This window comes from Fukomys damarensis, unplaced genomic scaffold (genome assembly GCF_012274545.1).
Source record: "Fukomys damarensis isolate Sample0158 unplaced genomic scaffold, DMR_v1.0_HiC HiC_scaffold_37, whole genome shotgun sequence".
Taxonomy (NCBI): domain Eukaryota; kingdom Metazoa; phylum Chordata; class Mammalia; order Rodentia; family Bathyergidae; genus Fukomys; species Fukomys damarensis.
In genome coordinates this window covers 51,410,638-51,423,048 of record NW_022900949.1, presented here as the reverse complement: position 1 = coordinate 51,423,048, position 12,411 = coordinate 51,410,638, and the positions used below count along the sequence as shown (strand labels likewise).

The window sequence follows — 12,411 nt, the reverse complement described above, 5'->3', positions numbered from 1 at the left end:
TTTATCCAGTTTCCAACGGATGGGCAAATAGGTTGTTTCCAAGATTTAGCTATTACAAACTGTGCCGCTATAAACATGGGTGCACATACTTCTCTGTGATATGATTCTTTCAGTTCTCTTGGAAAGATACCCAACAGAGGGATGGCTGGGTCAAATGGAACCTCCAGTCCAAGCTCTTTGAGGTATCTCCATATTGATTTCCATAGTGGTTGCACTAGTCTGCACCCACCCCAACAATGGAGGAGGGTTCCTTTCTCCCCACAACCCCGCCAACATTTGTTATTGTGTGATTTCTTGATAGCAGCCATTCTTTGTGGGGTGAGGTGGAATCTTAGTGTTGTTTTCATCTGCATCTCTCGAATGACCCCTCACTGGTTTTCTTATAAGTCTTCTCTCTGAGCATGTCCGTTTATTTCTGCCTCAAGGTCTTTGAGCTCCCTGTGTCCTCTGCGTGGAATATTATTCTTCATCTAAATACCTGTCGTGGATTAGATTTTTAAAAAAATGACCCACAAGGGCCAGGGATTTAGCTCAGCGGTTCCACTGCCTGCCTTGCAAGCATGGGCCTGAGTTCATTTGATCCCCTGGGTCCAAAAAAAAATGACCCACAAAAGCCTCATGTGTTTGGAAGGTTATTGGATCATGGCAGTACTATACTCACCAGCGCATTTAGCCACTGGTGAGGTTAGTAGCTAAATGTGCTGTTAGGAGGCCGGAGGCCTGGTTGGAGATGGGTCCCTGGGGGCATGACCTTGAAGGGTATATTTCCCTTCCCAGCTCCTTCTTTCTCTGCTTCCTGACTGCCATAGGATGAGCTCTGGCCCTTTTCGCCATGCATTTCTGCCTTGGAACCTGCTGACCATGGACTGAAACTGTGAGTTAAAATAAACCCTTCCTCCTTTAAGTTATGAGTGTCAGATATTGTTTCTCAGCAACTGGAAAGTGACTAAGATAGAAACTGGTACAAGAAAAGGGGTCACTGCTATGACTATACCTGATACACTTTGGTTTATGGGAAGAGTTTGGAAAGATTTGGGGATGCTATCTAAAGAACCTGTAAGCTGGGCTTGACAAACAATACTGGTCAGAGCTCAGAATAAAATGCTGATCAAAATGCAGACAGTGGCTGAGGAGATTTAGCTCAGTGGTTCTGCTGCCTGCTTCGCAAGCGTAAGGTCCCAAGTTCGAACCCCAGTACCAAAAGAAAATGCAGAGAGTAAAGGCCAGGCTCAAGTGGTTTCAACTGTAAAGTAGGACTCCATTGGCATCTGGACTAAGGACCACATGTGTTATGCCTGGCAGAAAATTTGTCCTCATTTTGCCCATATCTTGAGACTTTGCAAAAGACTGAGATTAAAGCAGTGGAGTAATTAATTTGGCAAAGGAAACTTCAAAGCAACCAACATTCAGGCTGTGTATTGGTATTACTGCCTGAGCAAAATGGCAGAGCTAATGGCAGAGCTAAATGACTTGAAAAGTCTACAGTTTTATTGGAAAGGAAGCACGTACAAAGTTGGGAACATGGAGAATATGGCTGCTGAAAATATTAGCATTTTTAAAAAGCTAAGTAACTGCATCAGGATAATAGAAAAGATGGCTTGAAAACATCTCAGAATCAGCAAGACCCTGCCCTTCTCAGGCTCAAAGGCACAGAACTGTAAAACTTGGGCCGGGGATTTGGCTCAGTGGTCCCACTATCTGCCTCCTAAGCTCAAGGGCCCAAGTTCGTCCCCGTGCAAAAACAAACAAACAAAAAGCAACTGTAACTTTCCTTTGGGGAAACTCCCCACCCCACCTGCAGGCCACCTAAGGAACTGGTTCCCAGGGGTTTGTTCCACTATGCTCAGCCATCTAGACACTCAGAGGCCTTTACAGCTATGGCCCTAGAGTCATGGCTCCTGCTTAAGTTGGCAACAAATCTTGGCATCATCCATGTAGTGCTAGTTTTTCAAACATGCAAAATCTAAGAGTTATGGGGTCAGGGAGGCTTCCATCCAGATTTCAGAAGGTGGCCTGGAAGGCTACAGTGTGTGCTTCTAGGAAGGTAGTACATGGAGCTGTGAGAGTAAAGCCAAAAGTACAGTGGAGACCCCACGAAGTTGGAGATGCAGGAACTTGGATCATCTGCTAGGAAAGTCACGATGAGTACACCCAGCCTGAGAGAAGCCATGAAGAACTGCAACTGGCACTGCCTCAGGGATATCCAACCCTTCTGGAGTCCACATCTCACTACAACCTGCTTGCTATGTGTGGTGGACATGGAACTACAAGATTTAATGTTTGCTCTGCTGGGTTTTGGTCTTGGTTTGGCCTGATTTCTATTTCCCTATTTCTCCCTTTTATAACGGGTGTGTTTATCCTATGCCACTGTAAATTGGAAGTATTTGACTTTCCTTTTAATTTTTATAGGAGCTCATAGCTAAGAGTCTGCCTTTAGTTTTAGAGAAGACTTTGAACTTGGGCTTTTCAGCACTGCTAAAACTGTTAAAGACTTAGGTAACTCTTAAGAGATGGACTAAATGCATTTTACATGGTAAGACGGACATGAGTCTTCTGGAGGCCATGGACAGAATATTATGGTTTAGATAAAAAATGTCCCTCAAAAGTCTCACATGTTTAGAGTAACTGGATCACGGGGGTGCCATACTCATCAGTGGATTGACCCCCTGATGGGTTAAGTACCTAAATGTGCTGTTAGGGAAGTAGGACCAGGTTGGAGGTAGGTTATCAAGGACATGACCTGAAAGGGTTTATTCCTTCCCCAGCTCCACCCTTCTCACTCTGTTGCCTGGCTGCCATGGGATAAGCAGCTGTCTTCTGCCCAAGTCCCTATCACTATGTATTTCTGCCTTGGAGCCTACTTAAACCACGACTCAAAATGAACCTCTTCTCCTTTAAGGTGTGGGTGTTGCGTAATTGTGTCTCAGAGAAGGGAAAGTGACTAAGACAACACCTGTCCAGTAGACTCCCTCATTTCCATCCAGATCTCTTGTCAAAATCACATCCTCAGAGAGGTTTTTACTAACCCATATGGAAAAAAAAAATCTTTATTTACATTCCCTTACTTTGCTCTATTTTGCTTTATATTACTTGATATTGTTACGTATTTGCTTAATGTCTTTTATATTAGAGTCAAAATTCCATAAGAGCAAAGGCTTCAATGTTTGTTCACCATTGTATCTCTCATACATAAAATAGTGAGGGTAGGTATTTAACAGGGCAAATATTAAAGAAAAAGTCTATTGAATGAATGAAGAAGATTGGAGGGGGGGACTAGGATGGTAAATCAGGTGGAACAGAATACATAAGCACCTCAAGGTGTGATATGTAAGCAGGCAGGTATGGCTGGAATACAGAGATAGTACTGGGGTCGGGGGTAGAAAACGGGGTTTCAGAATGAAAAATCCAGAACCAGATCTTGAAAGGCAGCATATGGAATGAAAAACTTGATGTTTCCTGCTGTGTTATTAAACCCAGAAGTAATTCCTTGGAATGGGAATATGAAGGCTGTTCCAAGGCAGTGTATATAGCTAGAAAGAGCATTTTCTACTATTTTGAGTTTAGCTGGGTCTATGATTATAATTCCTGCCCCTTCCATGATATGTAAGCTCTTTGAGAATGGGGACTGATTAGTGGTCATTACTACATCCCTGGCAGTAAGGCTAGGCTGGTACAAGAGAGTGATCAGTGAAGTTTTGAGCTAATCGATGTTTTTGATATTGGTATGCTTTTCAAAAAGACACATCCATTTCTATTGTAATGATCAAGGGAAGGCAAGGAAGTAGTACCTGGATCCTCTCCAGATATCCACTAATATTGTCCAGACACATATTAATTCAGAATGAGAGGAGAGTCTTTAATAATTTGGTAATTGTTAGTTTACATCTCACTCAAATGACATAGCTGGCTCACAGGATACTAAAAAGAAATCCAGGAATCTAAAAGATTTTAGAAGGTTGGTTATCTGAATTAGTAAGGAATTTAAACCATTTCATAAAAGAATCCAACATAGCCCAAAGCAAGGTTCTTTCATGTTGATACTCACTTGTCACAAAGATTTGTATCTGGTGACTGACTCAGTTTATGTAGAATATCTACGATGCCCATGTCTCGTAATTTATCTTGGCGTTCTTGTGAACCTAAAAGATTAAAGCTACCAGGTTACTAGGAACAGGATGCAGACAGCTATTCTGGCCCTCCTTCCTATAGTTCATCCTGAATTCTGCTGCTCGACTTACTTCTCCATGGACCAGAGGGTCAAAATCTTTAGCCCAACATAGAGCCCTCTGTCACTGAGCCCCACCTTTATTACTTTTTTCAGAACATTTAACACTGGCCAGGCCATACTTTTTCCTCTTCCAAAGATGTCCTATTTCCCCTTCTATTGTGTCTCACTCTTTTCTCCAAGCACTTCTTGCTGCCTCTTGGTCAGCACAAGTGGTAGTTCTAATTTCATACTGCTCCATTCCATCAGTCAGACCTGGTTATGTCTCTCTGGCACACAGATCTGCTTGGTATTTTGACCAATGAGTTGAATCCAGTTTCACCTCCTTCCACTTTGTTCTGGACATAAGCACCAAGTATAGTCATTCCTCTGGAGTTTTTCTTCTCCATTGAAGACCCGACAGTGATCACTCATGCACTACCCTCTCTAGACCCAGCAAACCAAAAATCCCTAGGGACTGAGTTCAGACTCCAAGGTGATTATAATACCGCTAGCCCATCACAGAGATCCAGTATTGGCCAGAGACCTGCCTGACTGTATACTGGAATCACCTGTACCTGGGCCACCCTAAGAGAGTCTAACTCCCCAGGTAATTCTAGTATGCAGCTTAGGTAGAGAACTTTTGATCATTATAGACTGGCTCCTTCATTAAACACTACCTCTCTTACCGATGAACCCTCTTCTCCATTTATTGCTTGTGTGCAGTCCTTAAATGTGCATTTTCTGCTCTTCATGAAAGGCCTATCTTCCTACTTTTTCTGCTTATAATCTTCATGTGTACCTGAGCAACTTCTGCATCAGCTTTCTCAATGCAGGGAGTATTATTTACTTCTCACCCTTACTCCTAGTGATGTAGTACAGTGTTGGCTCCAGGGTGATGGCTCAGTCCTGGTTATTTGAGCCAGTTGCACTGATTCTCAAACCAAAGTGTGCCTATGGGGTGATGCGGGTGACCAGTCCAATGATGGGGCCTCTGCCCAGGAACTCAGAGGCACTTGGTGCCTTTCCTGTGTGAGACTCTCTTCCCATAATTTTCTTCAGAACAAATCTCCACAATCTCTTACCTTCCTCTTCATTCCATATGAGGTTTGATATGCAAAACATAGCAGCAAGCTGCAGTTTGACATGTGAATGACCCTATTGATGCAGAAAAGGAATAAAAGTCAAATTGGAGGTAATCGCATTTCAGACCCCCTCCTTTCTGGATATGTATTCTGGGTAATTCTAATACCTACAAGTATGAGGCCACAAACACATGTCTTCAGAGGCCATGAAGTTAACATTAATGAATGTTAAGGCTGTGCTAAAAACAACAGGAATGAGCAGGATGGTAGATATGGAATATTAAGGATCATTAAAAAAAAAAATCTGGCTAGCCAAACAAAATACCTTTAGGGTTACAATGCAGTATGCAATTTATGATTTAATCAATGCACACAGAAACAAAGGCATGTAACAATTCAATGCTTTAACAGGCTACGCTTTCAGGGCACTTATAGCCAAACTGGATAGGCATTTGGTAAAGTACTGATTGTCTTATTTAATGTGATCCAGTAATTTCTTTTCTTTTCTTTTTTTCCCCAATGATCCATAATTTCTTTGAGAAACAGTGAAGATATTGTCAGGGAGTTCTATAATAACTAGACTTTCACATGTAAACACCTTATAAATGGTTTACTCTTCTGACTTACTGAAATTAAGAATTATAAAATATATTCAGCTTCTGGGATAATATTTTATTTCTGTAAGAGTAAACTAAAAAACTAGACCAAATCTCTACCTGATTTCTAAAATGTTGCAAGTACGACTGAGCAGCCTACTATTCTAAAACACAATTCTGGTTTATTTTTCTTTAATGAATGTATAATCATTTCTGGTTAAATTGGGTCATTTATCCATATAAAGTACTTTCTCCCAAATGAAAGAGGACTCAATAGTAAGGCAATCCCTGTTGGTCAATTAAAAAACACTTTCTAGTACATTTAAATAATTTATGAACATCTCAGGTAAAACCAATTATAAGACAGGCTCAACAGTTTGTTTTTTTTTAGACAAGGTCTAAGTCTATAGTTCAGGCTGGCCTCAATTTGTGATCCTCCTGCCTCAGGTTCCTGAGGGCTAGGATTATAGGAAAGTGGCATGATGCCTAATTTCAATAGTTTCTTGAAGGCTAAAAGAGACTTATCTTCTTGTAATGGACTATACATCTCCCGCAAGAAAACAAAGGAATGGATATGGCTTCCTCCACTAAAATCTATAGTTAGTGATTCTTTTACCTGCCAACATTTTAAAGAGATGCAAAGTTTAGATAAAATAGAATAAAACTTATCATGTGCTCTCAGCCTCAGTTCATCAGTGAATAAAATGGGTAAATGTGAATACATGAACTTGTATATACTGTAGGAAGTAGTTAGAAGTGTATTTATTATTCATTCATTTCACCTGGATGGTGAAAGAGAGGGAACTTAATTTAGGTGGAATGCACAGAGATAATTACCTGTTTGAAAAGGCATTATTTAAACAGAGACTTAAAGAACAGAAAGTTGTCAGATACACGAAAATCAAGGGGTTAGGGGCTCCAAGAAGGAAAAATCTGTTGTAAGAAGGAACTATATATTCAGAGAAGGTGTATGACCAAAGTGTGCATCCTTGTAGGCCAGAGTAGGGACTCTGGATTTCATTCTGAGTTCAAAGGAAGCCTCTGAAGAATTTATACAGTGGAGGTACAAGATCTGATTTACATTTTTAGAAGATCATTTTGGCTGAAGAGAGCGGAGTAACAATGCAGAAGTATTACTATCTAGTCAGTGAGGTATAAAATATTATGGCTTGGACCAAGGAGGGGAACAGTGGTAATGGAAAGAAGAGAACATATTCAAGAGCAGTTTTGGATGAAGGGCTCAAGGACTTGCTGATAAATTGATGAATAAAGGGAGAGAGGCAGGAAAATCAAGAGAGACTCAATCAAGTTTCAGCATGGGGTAGATGGAACTATACTGAATAGGAAAGGCCAGGGAATAAGACATTTAAATTTAGGGGATTATTTAAGAATTCACTTTAGAACCTCTAACTCAAGAGGCTATCACACAGCCACATAAAGATGCTGAATAGGTGTCTAAAGAAAGATATGGGCTGGGGCAAACACCCGGAAATCATCAACATAGATATAAAAGTACAAACCATGGGGTAGATAAGATTCCCCTAAGGAAGTGGTTATCACTCTGTACATAAGTATACACCTTTTAAGAACCCTTTTATTTTTATTTATTTATTTATTTATTTATTTGTTTGTTTGTTTGTTTTTTGAGATAGGGTCTCACTATATAGTTCAGACTGACCTGGAACTCACTATGTAGTCCAGGCTGGTCTCGAACTCATAGCGATCCTCCTGCCTCAGCCTCCCGAGTGCTGGGGTTACAGGCATGAGCCACCACACCCGGCGACAAGAACCCTTTTAAAAGGAAATTAAAAAAGAAAATCCTGACGGCCAGGGTACAACCCAGACCTATTATACTAGAGTCTTGGGAGGGAGAGGACAAAGCTATAGTGTTTGAAAGTTCTCTAACAGGTTCTACTATGAATGCAAGGTTGTGAACCAGGATCTCAGGAACACATGTATGAAATAAGAGGGTCCAGGGGTAATTAAGGAGATATGATGCCATGGAAGCCAAGAGAAAGGGCTGTTTCCAGGAAGAAATGGTCAATTGTATTTAAGTCAGCTGTAAGTGGGAGACACGAGAAGACAATGTGTCCCTTGGATTTGGCATCATGGACATCACTGGTGATCCTAAGTAGAACAGTTTCAACTGAGAAACAGGGTTGAAGGCCAGATGAAGTAGATTACAGTGATCTTAGAGGTAAGAAGGAGACAGCATGTGCAGAAGATGCTTTTAAGAAATCTGACTTTGAACACCAGCAGAGAACTACGTGTACCTCAATGGGAATGGGAGGTTAATGAGAACTTTTGTTTTATTTTTGGTGGTACTGGGAGGTTCAAAACAATGGTCTCTTGTATATTAGGCAACTGCTTTACCACTTGGAGGGAAACTTTTAAAAGCTAAAAGACACTGTGTGGATCTGGAAGTGGAAAAAGGGAATTCCTCGTTGAAACAGGACTTCACTGAACAAATACTTTTTAAGCATACACTAAGGGCCAGGCACTATACAAGGTGTGAATAAAAAACTGCATAAGCTGTCATAGTCCCTTTCTCACAGAGCTTGCACTTTGGTAGAGACAATCTGTAGGCCCATAAAGATATGTCACTAATAATTGAGCTCAGTGCTCTGAAAGAAGGAAACAATCTACATAATAATAATAAAGATTAACCTAAACAGGTAAGAGTCCAGAGAGGAAGTATCAGTTCAGCTGAGATCCGAAGGGTGAGGAGAGGTGAAAGAAGTGTTCGAGCCAGAGGTTCTGGCAAGTGTGAAGGTCCTGAGGTAGTAAAGAGCATGGTCTCATTGAAGAAATGAAAGAGGCTAGTGTAGTGAACAAAATAGAAGAGAGGAACAACATAAGTTGGGGATATCAGTGGCTTATGTCATACAGTATTTGACAGACATCATAAAGATATAGATTTGATTCAAGAGAGAGTCATGAAGGATTTTACCTTCTATTCTTAATAAAACAAAAAAGTCATCACTAAAAGCGATAAAGGAGTGAAGAGATAAAGTTTAAAGAATGAAGAGAGGATAAAAACCTATTTTTGTCGAGAATGAGGGCTGCAACTTACTAGAGAATCACTGAAGGACATCATGCAGGCTGAGTCCCCATCTGGGTTTTGTAAAGTGAACCATTCACCTTGCTTCTATACCTTTTCTCCATGATTGCTGACTTTGAGGGGGCACGTAGAGAAGGTAGGTTGATGGTGAAAGGGAGGAGGAAGGGTTATTGCATAGTGAGAATTCTGCTCAGAGATTATGACAAAATAAAAGGAGCAGTATCTGATATTGGCAATAGGCAGTTTTTGGCAATGACATGATGCAGAGCACAGCCATTATAGTTAGGTGGCAGGTTGTGATTGGAAGCAAATATAAGAAACTATAGAGATTATGACAAAATAAAAGGAGCAGTATCTGATATTGGCAATAGGCAGTTTTTGGCAATGACATGATGCAGAGCACAGCCATTATAGTTAGGTGGCAGGTTGTGATTGGAAGCAAATAGTTAAGAAACTAAGATGCCTGAATAAAGAGGGAGGCAGTCAGCAGAAGAGTAGGGTGGGGAGCGGGGTGGTAGGTGGAAATATTACCAGTGGCCTAAGCATTATGTGTTTGTTTTTTCCAGTTTCTTCAAGACGGAAAAGAGTTCCTTAAATCTATTATGGAGTAGTTTATTCTTCTTTTTAAAATATCTGCTCAATCTGTTTTAAGCCAACAGCATATATAGTCCCAGCCTTCTAATGCAGTGAAAGAGGACAAAGGCTCACCATGTAATACTTGATTTTCTGCAGAATGTCATCATTAGTCATAATAAGTTCTTTTGCTGTTGTTCCATCTGCTATGTTAGCTAGGATACACAGTGTCTGGAAAAGAACAAAGAGACAGCGATAAAGAAAGCTCTGAAGTCCCCAGAGCCTGGACAACTTCTCACCTGAAGGTGCATGGATTCTCACAGGTTCCACTGATGCCCTATTTCTCACCTCCTGACACTGCCAACAGTAACCACACCCAATCAAAGTCTACCTTAGACCAAAGCAAACCCAAACACTCAAAGACAGGAATGAGGGGTGGGGATAAGGTAGAGACTCAAATTCTTCTGCAACTTTTTCTCTTAGTATGGTCCAAATCCTCAAATATCCTAGATGGTATGTAGTTTTATTTCTCCTAGATTACTTAAAAGTGAATTTGGCAAGATAGGCGGATACAAATCAGTATTCAAAAATTATCTGTATACTAAGCAAGGGGAACATTTTATTGAAAATGAAAATTGTCAAAATACTGTTTATAATAGTATCAAACATATGGCATACACTAGGAGGGTAAATTTGGACAAAAGAAATGCAAGACCTATATACCCAAACCTACAAAATAGTGCTCCCTGGAATTAAAGATGACCTAAATACCTGGGAAGATGTATAGAGTATTCATGGATTGGAAGACTTAATATTGTTAAGATAGCACTTCTTCCCAAATTGATCTAGTTTTTGTTTAATGAAAAAACAAAATTTCTTAACGAAATTATGAGACTAACAATAGATATACTGTGCATCATTACATTCAACGTAGCTACTCAGCATACAAGATATAAATCAAGCAATTCTTACAAATAAACCCAGATAACATAAAACTTTCTTTTCAATGATATAAGATAAACTAGTAATATAAATGAAACAAATTAGTATATATGTTAAAATATTTTTGAAAAAATTGAAATACGTAACTTGAGGAAGTATTTGAACTTTTCCCTACTACCTATTTATCTCTTCTATTCTGCTCTTTTTTATATTTATATAAATTTTGTGTTTCTCAAATAAGAGAAAGCATGTGATATCTGAGCTTGTGTGCCTGACTTATAACAGTACATTCTCAAGTTGCATCCACCGATCTATTTGATGCCATCCCAATCAAAATTCCAGTTGGCTTTTTGGGAAGAAATTTGGCAGAAAGTGATTACACAATTATTAAATAAAAATTCACTTGTTTGGTGTGACTTCTATTTTGCAAAGTATAGAAACACAACAACCACAATCAGCATTCAGCATACAAAGCAGTTCTACTACATCCTCTTTCCCCAGTTTTCCTGTGCTATCCCATTGTAGTTCAAACCCTTCCCACTCCTTTTATCCTTTAATACCTGTGATTTGTTTTCTGTTTCTATGATTCTGTCTTTTGTGGACTGCCTTATAAATGCAATTATACAGCACACTGCTTTTTTGATCTGGCTTCTTTCATGCAATATAAGTCATTTAAGAGTCATCCATGTTGTTGAATCTATTAATAGCTTGTCCCTTTACATTACTGACTGGTATTCTATAGTTTATTCATTTGGTATGCTTTTAGTTTTCATTGTAAAAGATGTATAGTGACATTTTATTATTTGTTCGAAAATTTGCTCAGTTTTTTACCTTGTTGTTTGTTTTCTTCTTGTTTTGAGAGTCTTCTATATATTGTGGACACAGTGTCCACTAAGTCCACAGGATGTATGATTCACAAATATTTCCTTTAAGTGGGTGACTTTTTGTTTCATTTACATTCCACACAGTATAGCTTTTATATTTTAATGAAGAACAATTTACCTCTTCGGGATGGTGTTTTTACTGTCATATTTAAGAACTCTTTGTCTAATCTCAAAGATTTTCTCCTGTATTTTTTTCCAAAAGTTTTATAATTTTACCTTTTGTTAGGCCTATGAGTAAATTTTTTCTAACATGTGAGATATGAATTTCTTTTTTTGGCAAATGATTCAGCACCATTTACTGACTTCTTTCTTCTCTAAACCGCCTCTGCACTTTTGCCAGTAATCAATTGGCAACATATGTTTGGGTCAATTTCTGGAACTCTCCAATCCATTTTTTTTATCTATATGTGCTATCTTTTTGCTAACTGCCTATCTTGATTACCATATTTTGTATATCTTGGATCAGATATTTAAACATTCCAACTTTTTAACATACTTCCTTCTAAATCATCTCCAAAATTTGAATGAAATAGTACCATCTACATTCTGCAAAAATAAACTGTTGCTATTTGTCTTTTCTTTTGCCCTCATCCAAATTTTGCTTAGCCTTTCTACTTTGCTTTACTTTTCAAGTTAGCAGAATTCTATCCAGGTGAGCAGGCTTCATAGACAAAATTCATTCCTATGCTCTCCAAGTAGAACAGTTTCTTTTGAGCAATGGATATATGTCTTGTTGAGTCTCAGTAAGAATCTCATTTCAGTGATGCCTAAAAGATTATACTTTTTCTGTGTTAATTTTTGTGTATCATAACATAGTTTGTTAATTTTAAAGAGAAATCACCAAACTATCTCTTAAAATCATTTTTTCAAATCTACCATCTTTCCTGCTTATAAATTCAATACAATCTTCAAAGTTCTATAGCCCGTACTTCCTAGACTGTCCTTCTGAAGCCTGCTGAACTACTCTTAAGTCAGGAACACAGGTAGAAAAGCATGAGTCCTGGAGTTAAGACTCTCTGGGTCCAACTTTCTACTAATGAGCTTGGGCAAGTTTCAAAGCTATATA

The 12,411-nt window shown here is 39.1% G+C and overlaps 2 protein-coding genes across 6 annotated transcripts in view; one reads left to right on the top strand and one right to left on the bottom strand.

Annotated features, from left to right (window-relative positions):
- Positions 1-1,173, top strand: part of Nme9 (NME/NM23 family member 9) — a 28,227-nt gene extending 27,054 nt beyond the window's left edge. The window contains exon 12 of the mRNA XM_010625552.2: positions 778-1,173. Coding sequence (XP_010623854.1) covers positions 778-800 — 23 coding nt within the window. The 3' untranslated portion in view covers positions 801-1,173. The remainder of the gene's footprint in view (positions 1-777) is intronic.
- The window catches only part of Armc8 (armadillo repeat containing 8), a 93,201-nt gene that overhangs the window by 4,079 nt on the left and 76,711 nt on the right, over positions 1-12,411 (bottom strand). For 4 of the 5 annotated variants that reach the window (XM_010625559.2, XM_010625555.3, XM_010625558.3 and 1 more), the window contains 4 exons: positions 9,655-9,750; positions 5,290-5,362; positions 4,046-4,139; positions 3,872-3,938 (listed from right to left, as the gene is read on the bottom strand). In XM_010625559.2, coding sequence (XP_010623861.1) covers positions 3,887-3,938; positions 4,046-4,139; positions 5,290-5,362; positions 9,655-9,750 — 315 coding nt within the window. In that variant the 3' untranslated portion in view covers positions 3,872-3,886. Of the gene's footprint in view, positions 1-3,871; positions 3,939-4,045; positions 4,140-5,289; positions 5,363-9,654; positions 9,751-12,411 lie in introns of those variants that run through there. The other variant, XM_010625556.3, reaches the window with a different exon arrangement.